Source organism: Sorex araneus, chromosome 1 (assembly GCF_027595985.1).
Source record: "Sorex araneus isolate mSorAra2 chromosome 1, mSorAra2.pri, whole genome shotgun sequence".
Lineage (NCBI taxonomy): Eukaryota > Metazoa > Chordata > Mammalia > Eulipotyphla > Soricidae > Sorex > Sorex araneus.
The window spans coordinates 105601143-105613911 of NC_073302.1; the positions used below are offsets into that span (position 1 = coordinate 105601143).

A 12769-nucleotide genomic window follows, 5' to 3' on the forward strand; every position below is an offset into this window, starting at 1 on the left:
GAAGGTGGGAGAGACAAGTAGGAGGAGAGACTAGAGAAAAGAGGCAGCACTTGATCCAGAGAGAGGCCGGAGCTGGGAGTGCAGGAGAGGAGAAAGATGGAAGATTGAATAAACGGTAACGAATCAGCAACCAGCTTGGTCCTCGTTCTTCCTTCGCCTGTCCTTGGCCAACGGCCATCCCGATCCAGCCCATACACAGCGGTTCCAGAGCACCGACCGCGGGCGGCAAAACAGAGCCTCCCGGAGAGCCCGCGAGTGCACACGCCCCTCGGCGTGCTTTAGTTTTTTACACTCCACCTTTTACATCCAGACAGCCTTGACTTCGCATGTCTGTTTGGTCATTTTTCAGTTCCTTAAATAGACCGGCTAAATTAAACTATGCATCTCCAATTACTTTTTTGTAACGAAGCAAGTTTCTGCTCTGTATCCATGAGGTACCCTGCCAACCCCGGTGTCCTGTTTCTCAAAATGAGAGCACCTCACGCAACGACAAGGCAGAGGCAGGCCTGGGTGGAGAGAGCCCGTGGGAACCCCGCACCTGCTTGGAGAGCTGCTCCTCGCACAGCTTGTAGAGCGTGAAGAACTTCCTGGCCAAAACAACGTTGTCAATGAAGCCGCAGCTGGCCAGCTTCACCCGGATGATGATCTGGCGGTCAGGGACCATCATGGCCACAGAGCGGAAATTAATCTTCAAGTTCTCAGGGAGTTCTTGCCGCCCCGCATAGCCAGGGTTCTGCACAGAAAAAAAAAAAAAAAAAGAAGAGGAGGAGAGGCCATCAGGCTGCAGTACACTGTTATCTGCAGGATATGAAAATGGTCCTGATGCGAGCACAACAAACCAGGGATGTCAATCATCAGGTTCATTTGCATACCACGCCCCTCTTCCACCCGGAAGTCATCATTGGGGTTGTGTTCGATACTAGTGGTTTTTGAAAGGAGGTGGAAGTATAATCCTATAATCCCAATGTTCAATTGCCCTTAGATGACCAAGGGCATGGTGATAGCACAGCAGCTGAAACACGGTGGTTCTTCTTGTGATGCCTTACCATGGTTAAAAAAAGTCCAAACTCCGGGTTCATAGTCACATTATCTCCATCAGTAAAAATAAAAGATTTTTTCCGCTCTTTTTTGCACGTCAGAATAATGGAAATTTGCTGGGCTGCGACGGAGAGAACTGGTAGATCGATACGGTTAAATTCATCAAAACAGCCCCAGGAGCCAGACTGCGCCAGGCCTTAGAAAGGAAATTAAACAGAAAATCCAATTAGCATATAATTTTGGAAAGCCACAAAAAAAGGGGCATTGTGAAGCTGCCAAGACAAACCAGAGATAAATGTGCTCAAAAATCAAGTTGAACAAATAGACCGTGTATAAAGTAGCCCTAAAATTGCTCACAATTTGGTGCTTTATCTCTGAACACCCAATCTGCCATGATAAAGGGACGTTAGACAAGGCAAGGGATATTAGCGCTGAGCTACACAACAGCGATTCAAGGTATCCCGCAAAAGGAACTTCTTTTCTCATCGTAAGTGGGAGTGTTCTATTGTGATTTTGTTTGTTTGTTTTGGGTGGTGGGCCACACCTTGTGGTGCTCACAGGTTACTCCTGCCTCAGTGCTCGGGGATGACTCTGCAGGGTCTGTGGTGCTGGGCACTGACACCAGACTCTAAGTTTAGACAGAGAGAAGCACCAGCCCTTTGAGGGATCTCCCTCATCCTGGTCTTTTCTTTCCCTCTGTAGCTCCAGGGCGGCGAGCTGAGCAGCTACGGGGAGTAGGAAGGCCCCTGTGCAGCCACAGGCACCCCAGTGAGCGCCTAGGCCAGAGGGGCCCCCTGAGGTTTTAGAAGTGAGACGGAAGTGGAACTCAAGACTGTAATCCAGAATCTGCCAACACGGGCCCCCTCCTATCATAGGTACACTGGCAGCCCATGGCAGGGGTGGGAGGGGAGAGGGAAAGGACACGGACCCTGGGGCAGGGCCAAGTCCATCGGTGAACTTTCCCTTTCATAGTCCACTGGACCCACATTTCAGTCTCCTATATCCAACTCTGACAAGGGCAGCCTGGCCACCCTGACCACCGTAGGCCAACAGTCCCCCCAGTGCTCCCCAGACTCACCAAAATAACAGTGAAGACAAGAACCCATCTATAGATATATATCTTTTATTACAATTTAGGTAATATGGTTCCAACCATGTTTAAGCTTATAAGACTAATGTACAAAGTGACTGCAAACCATAGCCACTGAAATACCTGTGACACCCATTCTGTCACGCCACCACTAGTCAGAGCTTCCTTCCCTAGCCCAAAGCCCCACCATGGTTAAAAAAAGACCCTTATTGGGTCTCATAATTGTGTTGTCTACTGTTACCTCGAACTGGAGTGACAGCACAGCAGGTAGGGCGTTCGCCTTGCATGCAGCCAACCCGGGTTTGATTCCTCCATCCCTCTCGGAGAGCCCGGCAAGCTACCGAGAGTATCCCGTTCGCCCGGCAGAGCCTGGCAAGCTACCCATGGCGTATTCAATATGCCAAAAACAGTAACAACAAGTCTCATAATGGAGATGTTACTGGTGCCCGCTAGAGCAAAATCGATGAACAATGGGACGACAGTGCTACAGTGCTACTGTTATCTCATTGTATCACCACCAGCAGGCCCTAGATCCTCCAAGTCTGCCCTGGTATTACTTCTAATCCTCCTTATCATTCTTCTAATCCCCTGTGTGTGTGCCCTGAGCTAGTCCAGAGTCCAAGGGTTATTATCAATCAATATTGTCCACACCCTTTCCTTGCTTCTCTATGCAGCCCAGATAAACAAGATCATTTCTGGTGTTTTTTTTCCTTCTGTCTCTGGCTTTTTCACTCAACTTGATACCCTCTAATTCCACCCAAGTTTCAGCCCTGCTGGTTTAATACACCCTATTGTTATGGTGGTACAATAGTCTTGTCTGTCCAATTCAAGACATTGTCCCGGGCTCACCTGCATAAATCTTATTTATGTCCTAGAAAGTTTTGACATTTTGTTCCCTTGGGAACACTATGGCCTGGCTCTGAGCTGCCGATAGGGAGCTTTATTGCTTTGTAATCAACCTCAGCAGAAGTAAAAGAGGTGCAAATTATTGTAATACTTTTTTTGTATTACACATTAGATTTGATCCACAGTGATCTACAGTGACCCCAAGAGTGATCAACAGTGCGCTGGAGCAGATAGGGGTAAGCATTTCCTCCTACATTATATCGTGTGAATCATTGCAATCTCATAAACTGCTTATAAATCTCATAAAGAATTTCAAACATTCGGAAGAAGATAATGGTATAATGAATGAATATTTCCTTTTTTTCTAATTTAGTGCCATGGTTCAACGTGTGTATGATTGTCACCACAAGTTCCACAGCTGCCCTGCCCCTCAGTCCCCCTCTGCCCATCCCTCCCTGCTTCTCTCTGATAACCACTATGGTTTTCACTGACTCTTTTACGAAGTTGGAAAACTCTACAATTGCCCATCATTGAGAAAGAAACCTTGGGAGAGTGGAAATTCTTCACCGCCTAAGGAAATGGAGCCCTCACCTTTGAAAATCCGCCCGAGGCCTCGGAAGTCCATCTGGTCTGAACAGTTGAAGACCACCACGTATTTCCCGAGACATCGGCCCATGTCCTTGGTGGTTTCTGTTTTTCCTGTTCCTGCAGGTCCCGCTGGCGCTCCTCCCATGCTCATTCCAAGAGCTTGAGCCAGAGTGATATAACACCTAGACAGGAAGTGGCATCACTGCAGCCGCCCCCAAAGGCGTCCCGGACGGCCTTGCGAGATCTAAGAAGACGGAACCCTCCCGACACTTAAAAGAAGATCCAGGCGCTGGAGAGCGAGTAGAGATACCAAGAGACTTGCCTCACATGAGGTCATCACTGGTTAGGTCCCCAGTGCCACATGATCCCCGTGAGCACTGCCAGGAGCATCGCCAAGCAAGAGAGCCCCACAAGCAGTCCCTGGGCACCACCAGGTGTGCACCACCCCCCAAAAGAAACAGAAGATCAGACCCTCTATAACAATTACAAAACTGCATCCTAAAATATGCGCATTCTGATGGAGATGAGCATGTGTTAAGAAAAAATGAACTGCATGGTCTATGGTCAGTTTGAAACTTTTTTAAAAGGTTAAATCAGGGGCTGGAAAGATAGTACAGCGGGTATGGCATTTGCCTTGCATGTAGTTGACCCGGGTTCAATTCCCAGTATCCCATACGGTCCCTCGAGCACTTGCAGGAGTAATTCCTGAGTGCATGAGCCAGAAGTAACCCCTATGTTAGGTGTGACCCACAAAGCAAAATAAAATAAAATAAGATCAAATCAGCTTTCTGATGATAGTAGCATATTGAATATCTTGAAATATGGAATAATTCCTGGGCATTTCCAAACATTATTGACAATAACTTTCATGGAAATTTACAAATACTTAAACAGTATCACAGTATCACTGTATCACTGTCATCCCGTTGCTCATCGATTTGCTCGAGTGGGCACCAGTAACGTCTCCATTGTGAGACTTGTTGTTACTGTTTTTGGCATATCAAATACACCATGGGGAACTTGCCAGGCTCTGCTGTGCGGGCGGGATACTCTCGGTAGCTTGCCAGGTTCTCCGAGAGGGGTGAAGGAATCGAACCTGGGTCGGCCATGCGCAAGGCAAACGCCCTACCCGCTGTGCTATCACTCCAGCCCACTTAAATAGTATTCTTTATAAATAAAAAATAAAGGGGAGGGGGGAAACCATTAAAATAGGTTAATCCTTTTTTGAGTCTGAATCAATAATTTGCCGCATTTGAAGACAAATGATAAGATGAGATTTAATCTATCAGAAAGAGATATTAAATCTCTTTCTGGGAGTATTTATTGCTCCCATAAAGTATTACATGCTACTCTATCTTACTGTATGGTAATAACAAATTAAATATTCTGGGGAGAGAATACAAGCATGCCTGTGAAGAAAAACATTCAACCTGATACCTTACTGATAAATTACCCCATTTCCCAGCATCACCCTGCACGGAAAAAGGAGAACCATTTATAAGAGATGAAGCTTTGCCTTTCTTAGACCCAAACGCAAAATCGGTCACCTGGACTTGAAAAAGACTTCAGAGTTCTAAAGAGATTGTCTTTGCCTGAGAGGCAGGAATAAGCAGAGCGCACCTCTAACATTCTCATGGGCCCCAGTGTCATTGGGAACAGCTTCCCTCAGAGTATACAAAGGCAGGTGATGGAGGGACATACCGGCTTAAAACCAGGTCACCTGGACTACTTGGATTTGATTTTGCCTTTGCATCAAAACTCCTCTTCCTTCTCTTACACTTTTATTCTCCCTTCCAGAGCAGTTCGGGTGGTAGCAACAGTCTCCACTCAAGATCTCAGTTCTTCCCCGCTAAAGAACCCGGCAGGAGAGCTCCTGAGGTACTTTCCCAGCTGACAGATGACAGGTGAGAAACCCGGAGATGAAAGGATTTTTCTCAAGATGGAGATGAAAGATCTGAGACTCGAGCCCAGACTCTCCACCTGTAGGTCTTCAGGTGCCTAAAGCAAGGTCATCTCCTCACTAGCAAGGTAAGAAATCCACCTCCAGAAACTCTAACCCTCCTCATAGCCAGGGCATATTAGATTTACATTTAAACTGAAGAAGTAGCAACTTGTTGAGCTGCCTAAAAGAAGTCATCCTGTTTATATCTGAGAGGTGGATGGGGACACTGGGTAAGATGCTTCCCCAAGCGGGACGGCAGACCAACTGTTGGCTCCCAAACTATTCCCGGAGGAGCCTCTCAGATGCACGTGCTGATCTTTGAGACGCCCGCAAGACACTCATCCACATTTCCCAGAGCGCTCTACCTGTTGTGACTCTCCATTCCTTCTGTTTTACTTTCCTATTACTTTGCAGCTTTCAAAAATGGTGCCCTGTATCTACAAATGTCAGTTTTTTTCTGAGACAGTCCTGATACACAGACTGTCGCACCATGTAACTTCAATGCAGAATAAATATATTCTAAAAAGTCAAAATGGCATCTTTTGTCATAAGATGAGCTTTTCTGTGACTTGGGGAGCTTCCTGAAGCTCAGTTATGGTCATTCTTCTTCCCCCAATAGATCCCTTCAGTCAGGAATCGGGTCTAGTTTACACCTACAGCTCCCTATTTAGAGACGAGGACAACTGGGGAGAGAGCAGCAGCCCAGTGGATAGGGTACTAGCCTTGTACACAGCCAACCCGAGTTTGATCCCCAGCATCCCCTATGGTCCCCCAAGCACTGCCAGGAGTGATTCCTGAGTGCAGAGCCAGGAGTAAGCCCTGAGTATCTCCAGCTATGCCCTCACCCCTCACCCTAAAAAATAATGAAATGCAATGAAGACAATAAAGAAGGAACCTGTAGGAGAGAGTATAGCCCAGAACCCAGGGAAGAGACAGCTAAATGTAGTTACCTGAAGTCACTCCAAGGGTATGAATCAGGAAGGAGCAAAGGGTCAACTGTGCAATGCTGCTGATTAGCTAAGGAAGAGGAGACCTAGAAATAACCCATGGATTTAGCAATGCAAGGTTCTGACTGACTGTCTGACAGAGAAAGAGCAAAAAGATGAGCAGGTTAATATTCCCCAAATGTACCCATGTTAATCCCTGGAAAGAGTAAGTACATTCCACTCAAGGGCTAAAGCGGCTTTGCTGAGATATTGGATGTTAGAGAAATGGAGGAAGAGCTGCTGGCTTACTCCATGTGAACAAGCACATCTCCAGAGCGCTTTCAAAAGCGGGGAGGCAGAGGAGGGTCAGACACCAGGGAGAGGAGGAGGAGAGACTGGACGCAGAAAGAGTCTCCATCCACAGGAGCTGGCCGCGAAGAGGAAGTTGGTAGCGCAGGTTGAGCAATGCTGAAGCCTGCCAACGGGGAAATGGACCTCGGCCGAGGAAATGGACCTCGGCCGACGCTGAGAGGACAGGGACAGGCAGCCAGCAGCTGCAAGGAGGGGAATTAGCTGGCAGAACTGGAAACGGGTTTTCCTCTGGAGATTCCAAGGAAAGAGAGCCCTGCTGCAGGTAGAAGGTGTGATCACGACTTCATAGGTCACAGTGCTTTGAGGAAATCCTCACACCTCTGCACTTCACAGACAGAGAGAAATAAACAACCTCAGGGGGGCATTCAGCACAAATTAATCTTTCTTGCCCTGGACCTAAGAAGGAATATCATGAACATGAACACAAGGGAATGCTAAAGGAACATGAACCGGAGACTGAACCCAGGGCCTTGAACAGGCTAAGATGAGCACTGCAACTGAGCCATGTCCCCAGTCTCATACATGCCCTTGCCTCTCTTTCCTCCTCAGCTGAAAATGAGCTTCTCACTTAGCATCATCACTCCACAAGAAGAAAATGACCTAGCAAATGACATTATTATTGGGCCAAACTTTCACATTTTGTCCGAAGATAATTTTAATAGGAATCCAGAGGTCCATTATGTACAAATCAGTGACATTCCCTTTCTTCTTAGGCCAAATATTGAATATGACGCTTAGTCATTTTGCCTAAGGCATTCAGTACACCCTTGAACAAATCATTAGACTAGGCTAATCACAGAGCATTCACCTTGGAAGCACCCTTGGGGATAGCCTCGTGCATCTGAGAGACAAGAAAACGCATTCTCTCTGGGTGAAGGAAACTGAGTGTCTGTGAGTGAGGAAAACCAAGTCTGAAAAGAGGAAACCAAGTCTCACTGAGTGGAGGAAACTGAGTCTCTCTGCGTAGATGAAACAGCCTGAGTGGAGGCAACCCAGTTTCTCTGAGGGAGGAAACTGAGTCTCTGAGTGGAGGAAACGAAGTCTCTCCTAGTGAAGGAAACACAGTCTCTCAGAGTGGAGGAAACACAGCCTCTCAGAGTGGAGGAAGCACAGTCTCTCGGAGTGGAGGAAACACAGTCTCTCAGAGTGGAGGAAGCACAGTCCCTCGGAGTGGAGGAAGCACAGTCTCTCAGAGTGGAGGAAACACAGTCTCTCAGAGTGGAGGAAGCAAAGTCTCTCAGAGTGGAGGAAGCACAATCTCTCAGAGTGGAGGAAACACAGTCTCTCAGAGTGGAGGAAGCACAGTCTCTCGGAGTGGAGGAAACATAATCTCTCAGAGTGGAGGAAACACAGTCTCTCAGAGTGGAGGAAACACAGTCTCTCAGAGTGGAAGAAGCACAGTCTCTCGGAGTGGAGGAAACACAGTCTCTCAGGGTGGAAGAAGCACAGTCTCTCGGAGTGGAGGAAACACAGTCTCTTAGAGTGGAGGAAACACAGTCTCCTAGAGTGGAGGAAACACAGTCTCTTAGAGTGGAGGGAACAAATCTCTCAGAGTAGAGGGAACACAGTCTCTCGGAGTGGCGGGTACACAGTCTCTCAGGGTGGAGGAAACACAGTCTCTGGGAGTGGCATGGAGGCTCCACTTGAGACAACTGGTAAATAGCCAGCAGAAGAAACAAGAAAGAACTCGGGAGTTTAGACCACTGTCCTCCCCGTACTTGACATGCAATTTTCTTCCTGCTATAAAAGCATCCAGTTGTCTCAATGTAACGCCAACAAACTCCACAGCTCTGAAATCAGGTCCTGAAAGTCCACCCTGTTTGCACCCATTGACATATGCCAACTGGCCCCCTCCCCCCCCACACTCAATACCTACTGAGATCAGTTCAATTTAGCCTCCGCCAGACTGGCAGAGGATCCAAGAGCTCTTACAGTCACAGACCTACGTGTCCTGTGAAGACTCACACAGGAAAAAAAAAAAAAACATACTGAAAACGCTGACTTCCAAAATTCAGGTGAAAAAGAGCCTCTAAACCCTTCACCCCCCCCCCCCCCCCGAGCAAGTGGAAAGCCTGAGAATGTCAGAGGGACCGGGCGGGAGGCTGGCCCTGGCCCCAATGTCACCTGTCAGTGAGCGGAGTGATGACCAGCCTGTCAGTGCAGCCCAAGAACTCGTTCTGGTAGATGAAAGCCACGTCGGTAATGTGGATCATCATCTTGTCAGAGTCCTCGTTAAAGTAGAACCTGCACTGCTTCAGCCACTCAAAGTCAGTCGGGCTCTTGATGTGCAGGTGACACTGGAAGGGAAGAGGAGGATGTTCCAAGTGAGATGAGACACGATGACAGAAAGGGCCGCGCTGGCCTTCACAGAGATCTGAACGCGGTGTTCGTGGCACTCGGCAATGGCCCCGCTAGTTTCGGGGCATCAACTAGTCTCCACCCAACACATTCATTTTCCGAGCAGCAATAAGAGTGACCTGACGGACATGGGGAAAGGGAAAGGCAGGAGCTAGGGGGAAGCAGTCAATCTGGGTGACAGCTGGGTGCTGGAAGGAGGCGAAGGACAGGCACGAAAACGCTCTCAGGGACAGTATCACCAACCACTGTTCCTTACAGGGAAAAGGGGGAAAGTGGCTGCCATTGAGGCAGGTGGAAATGGGGGGATTGGGGGTAGAGAAACTGGGGACATTGGTGAAGGAGGACCCTGGGAAGGGAGGGATGGGTGTTGGAACAGTGTTTGTCTGAAACTCAATTGTGAATAACTTGGTATTTTGGTCATTCACAGTGATTCAATAAAAAATATTTTAAAGGAAACTTCTCATTGTACCCTCCCCCCATCCTACCAATTTAAGCAGTATGAGATAGTTGAACATGAAAAGATTAAGGTTTTTAAATTTCACTCTAAAATTCCCAATGCTGCAGCCCTAACCATGAAATATAGTCTCCAGAAAATGTGGTACACAAGATAGAACTGGAGAACCTCAGAGAAGCATCTCTCATGACTGTGACCAAGTTCGCCAGTGGGTATTTTAAATCCATTTATTATTTTTCCAAGGATTTGCAGCAGACCAAATTTCTAACATCGAAATGACAGGTTATTGCCCAGCAATGCTTTTGTCTGAATCTTTTAAACAAATTTTAAGCCACTTTAATCATTTTCCTTTGACAAATAAGAAATTCAAAATTACTCTGAGTCTTTTATTTCTCAGAGAGGCGAATGGTGAGCTTAACTATTAAGAGAAGAGATTAGCACACAAAGACCTGAATGTACTGGTTCTATTTCCTTTAAAGCAGAACAAATCTTTCATAATCATTTTTTTTATAATGGGGTGAGACACAATCCAGAAAATTATTATGAAAATAAAAGCTTCTTGCCTCTTATCTAATGTGTTTTATAGTTGAGGACAATTTTCTTCCCTCTGCTACCTCCCACATTTCCTAATTTCTATAGCCACTAAACTCTTACCCACTGTCCTTAAAGGTAAAAACCTACACAACACCAGAATATCATAAATTGTGTTAGGAAAGATTATTTGTAATCACTGACGCAAAATGTAGCAAAACTTGTTAGAGATATGCTCGTCATAAAGCTCTAAGCAACTGAGCATCTCTGCTAGAGTTTTGGGTTTGTTTGTTTGGGTTTTTTTGGTTTTTTGTTTTTTTTTTTTTTGCTTTTTGGGTCACACCTGGCAATGCTCAGGGGCTATTCCTGGCTCTGCACTCAGGAATTGCTCTTGGAGGTGCTTGTGGGACCACATGGGATGCTGGGGATTGAACCCAGTTCGGCCACATGTCAGGCAAATGCCCTCCCCGATGTACTATCACTCTGGCCCCCTCTGTTACAGTTTTATTTTTTCAAAATAAAATTACTGATTATTTCTGCAGGAAGAATCTGGTGATTTTAATTAATGACTAAAAGGAACCTAAAACAAATGAAATCTTTTCAGGCTGCTACGTGATATTTGATCATTAAATATGATCACATAATAAAATGTAAAGGTTTAATTTCCTCAATAATAGGACTGAAAAACACTCTGACAAGTGCTAATCAAGAAAAGGATTCTTAGCTTCAGTGTTACCTTTGCTGAAAATCCATTCAAACTAACTGCACCAGGTAAACACAGATAGCATCTAGTATTTGCTTTGTGTATGTGTCATGGCATTTATGAAACATTTACCAGGTCATCGAAGATGTCCCTTTGGTGCACATGAATAGTAATCAAAGTCTCATATTTCACTCGCTCCATGGAGCTCAGTTCCCTGGTTGTGATGTCTATCAGTGTATTCAGGAGTTCAAGGAAGAACTGGTTGGTTTTCTGCATTATTTTTTTATCAAACTTGGCATTTCTGAGGGCCTCTTCTGCATCTCGTGTCCATATCATTTGAATTCCTAATAATCCAACCTTATGAGAGACAAAAGGCTTCATGAGTGCAGATGACATTAATATTAATTGGAAAATGCCATAGAGCAAATAGATGCAATGGTTATGCAAATGGAACATCACTGATTACATCATTCTGATGTGTCACTTCCAAACGTATGAAAATTCCACTCATGCTGTTAACTGACAATTAAATAGATAGCTGGAATTTCTTGTCATTTTAAGTCTTTATTGTTTAAGTCTTGCTTCTCCCTAAATACATTTTAGTTACTGGCAAATAAAGAAAATGTGTTAAATCTGCTATCTCCAAACATACAGGGAATTTACTCACAACATAAACTCAAAGAATTCTTACTGATCACAGTACCTAAGAAAACATTGCTTTATATATATTTAATGCTGAAATATACTTCTCATTATTTTGGTAAATAGATTTAACTATTCATGTACAGAAAAAAGATTCAGTTAAAAAAGATTTTTTTTTGCATTTTGGGTCACACCCAGTGATGCTCAGGGGTTTACTCCTGGCTCTACACTCAGGAGTTACTCCTGGCGGTGCTTGGGGGCCCTATGGGATGCTGGGGATTGAACCTGGGTCGGCTGCATGCAGGGCAAACGCCCTCCCCACTGTACTATCGTTCCAGCCCAGAAAAAACATTTTACGGTAAATAAAATACACAAATATTGGGCTGGAGTGATAGCACAGCGGGTAGGGCGTTTGCCTTACATGCGGCCAACCTGGGTTTGATTCCCGGCATTCCATATGGTTCCCCAAGCACCACCAGGAGCAATTCCTGAGTACATGAGCCAGGAGTAACCCCTATGCGAAGTCAGGTGTGACCCAAAAAGCAAAATTTATATATATATACATATACGTATATATGTACAAATACACTATAACACGATACAATATTTAAGTGAATTATATAGTCATACACTTATGTGTATATTTATTCATGTGCTTACTTCTGTGTAAGACCAAACAAATTGCATTGATATCATTTAAGCTTAACTATATTTAATAAATTTCTATGAAAACCTCAACATTGGTCTACAGTTAAATTAGTTAATGAACTGCATAGTCAGTTATATAGTTAATAATTGAAAATGTATGAAATATAAAAGACTATTCTGTAAAGAATTTTTTTAAAAAGCCTGCCAATTCCAGTACACTGACCTGAGCAGGGAAGGAAGAAAGAAATTCAATCAGCTGGAAACCTGTTTCCTGAATATTTTCGGCCGCCTGGCGAATCACAAGGTGTAGTGATGACTGAGATTCCTCTAAGAGAGAGTTAAGCCACACTTCCACATTGCCCTCGGCCATCACAGGCTTGGACAATTCAATCGTCTCACCCTCTCGAGAGGAAATTGAGAGAATGCGGTCATAGACCTGTGTTAGAAGCCAAAAATTAAAATTCTGCATATTCATATAAACACTTCCTCCATTGTTCTGTTTTCAAGGTAATCCTTCCCATAGAAGTGGCATATTATAAAGGAAAAGACAAAATATGAATATACAAGCAAATTCAAACTGAAACGGCTAGCCAAGGAATCTAAATAAGAGAATGCTAAATCAGATTCAAAT

At 45.1% G+C, this 12769-nt stretch overlaps 1 protein-coding gene across 1 annotated transcript in view; it reads right to left on the minus strand.

Moving 5' to 3' along the window:
- The window catches only part of DNAH5 (dynein axonemal heavy chain 5), a 304825-nt gene that overhangs the window by 143663 nt on the left and 148393 nt on the right, over positions 1 to 12769 (minus strand). Inside the window, exons 33-38 of the mRNA XM_055123648.1 lie at positions 12362 to 12574; positions 10981 to 11205; positions 8927 to 9099; positions 3566 to 3744; positions 1047 to 1234; positions 539 to 733 (exon numbers count right to left, since the gene is read on the minus strand). Of these exons, the coding sequence (XP_054979623.1) occupies positions 539 to 733; positions 1047 to 1234; positions 3566 to 3744; positions 8927 to 9099; positions 10981 to 11205; positions 12362 to 12574 (1173 nt within the window). The remainder of the gene's footprint in view (positions 1 to 538; positions 734 to 1046; positions 1235 to 3565; positions 3745 to 8926; positions 9100 to 10980; positions 11206 to 12361; positions 12575 to 12769) is intronic.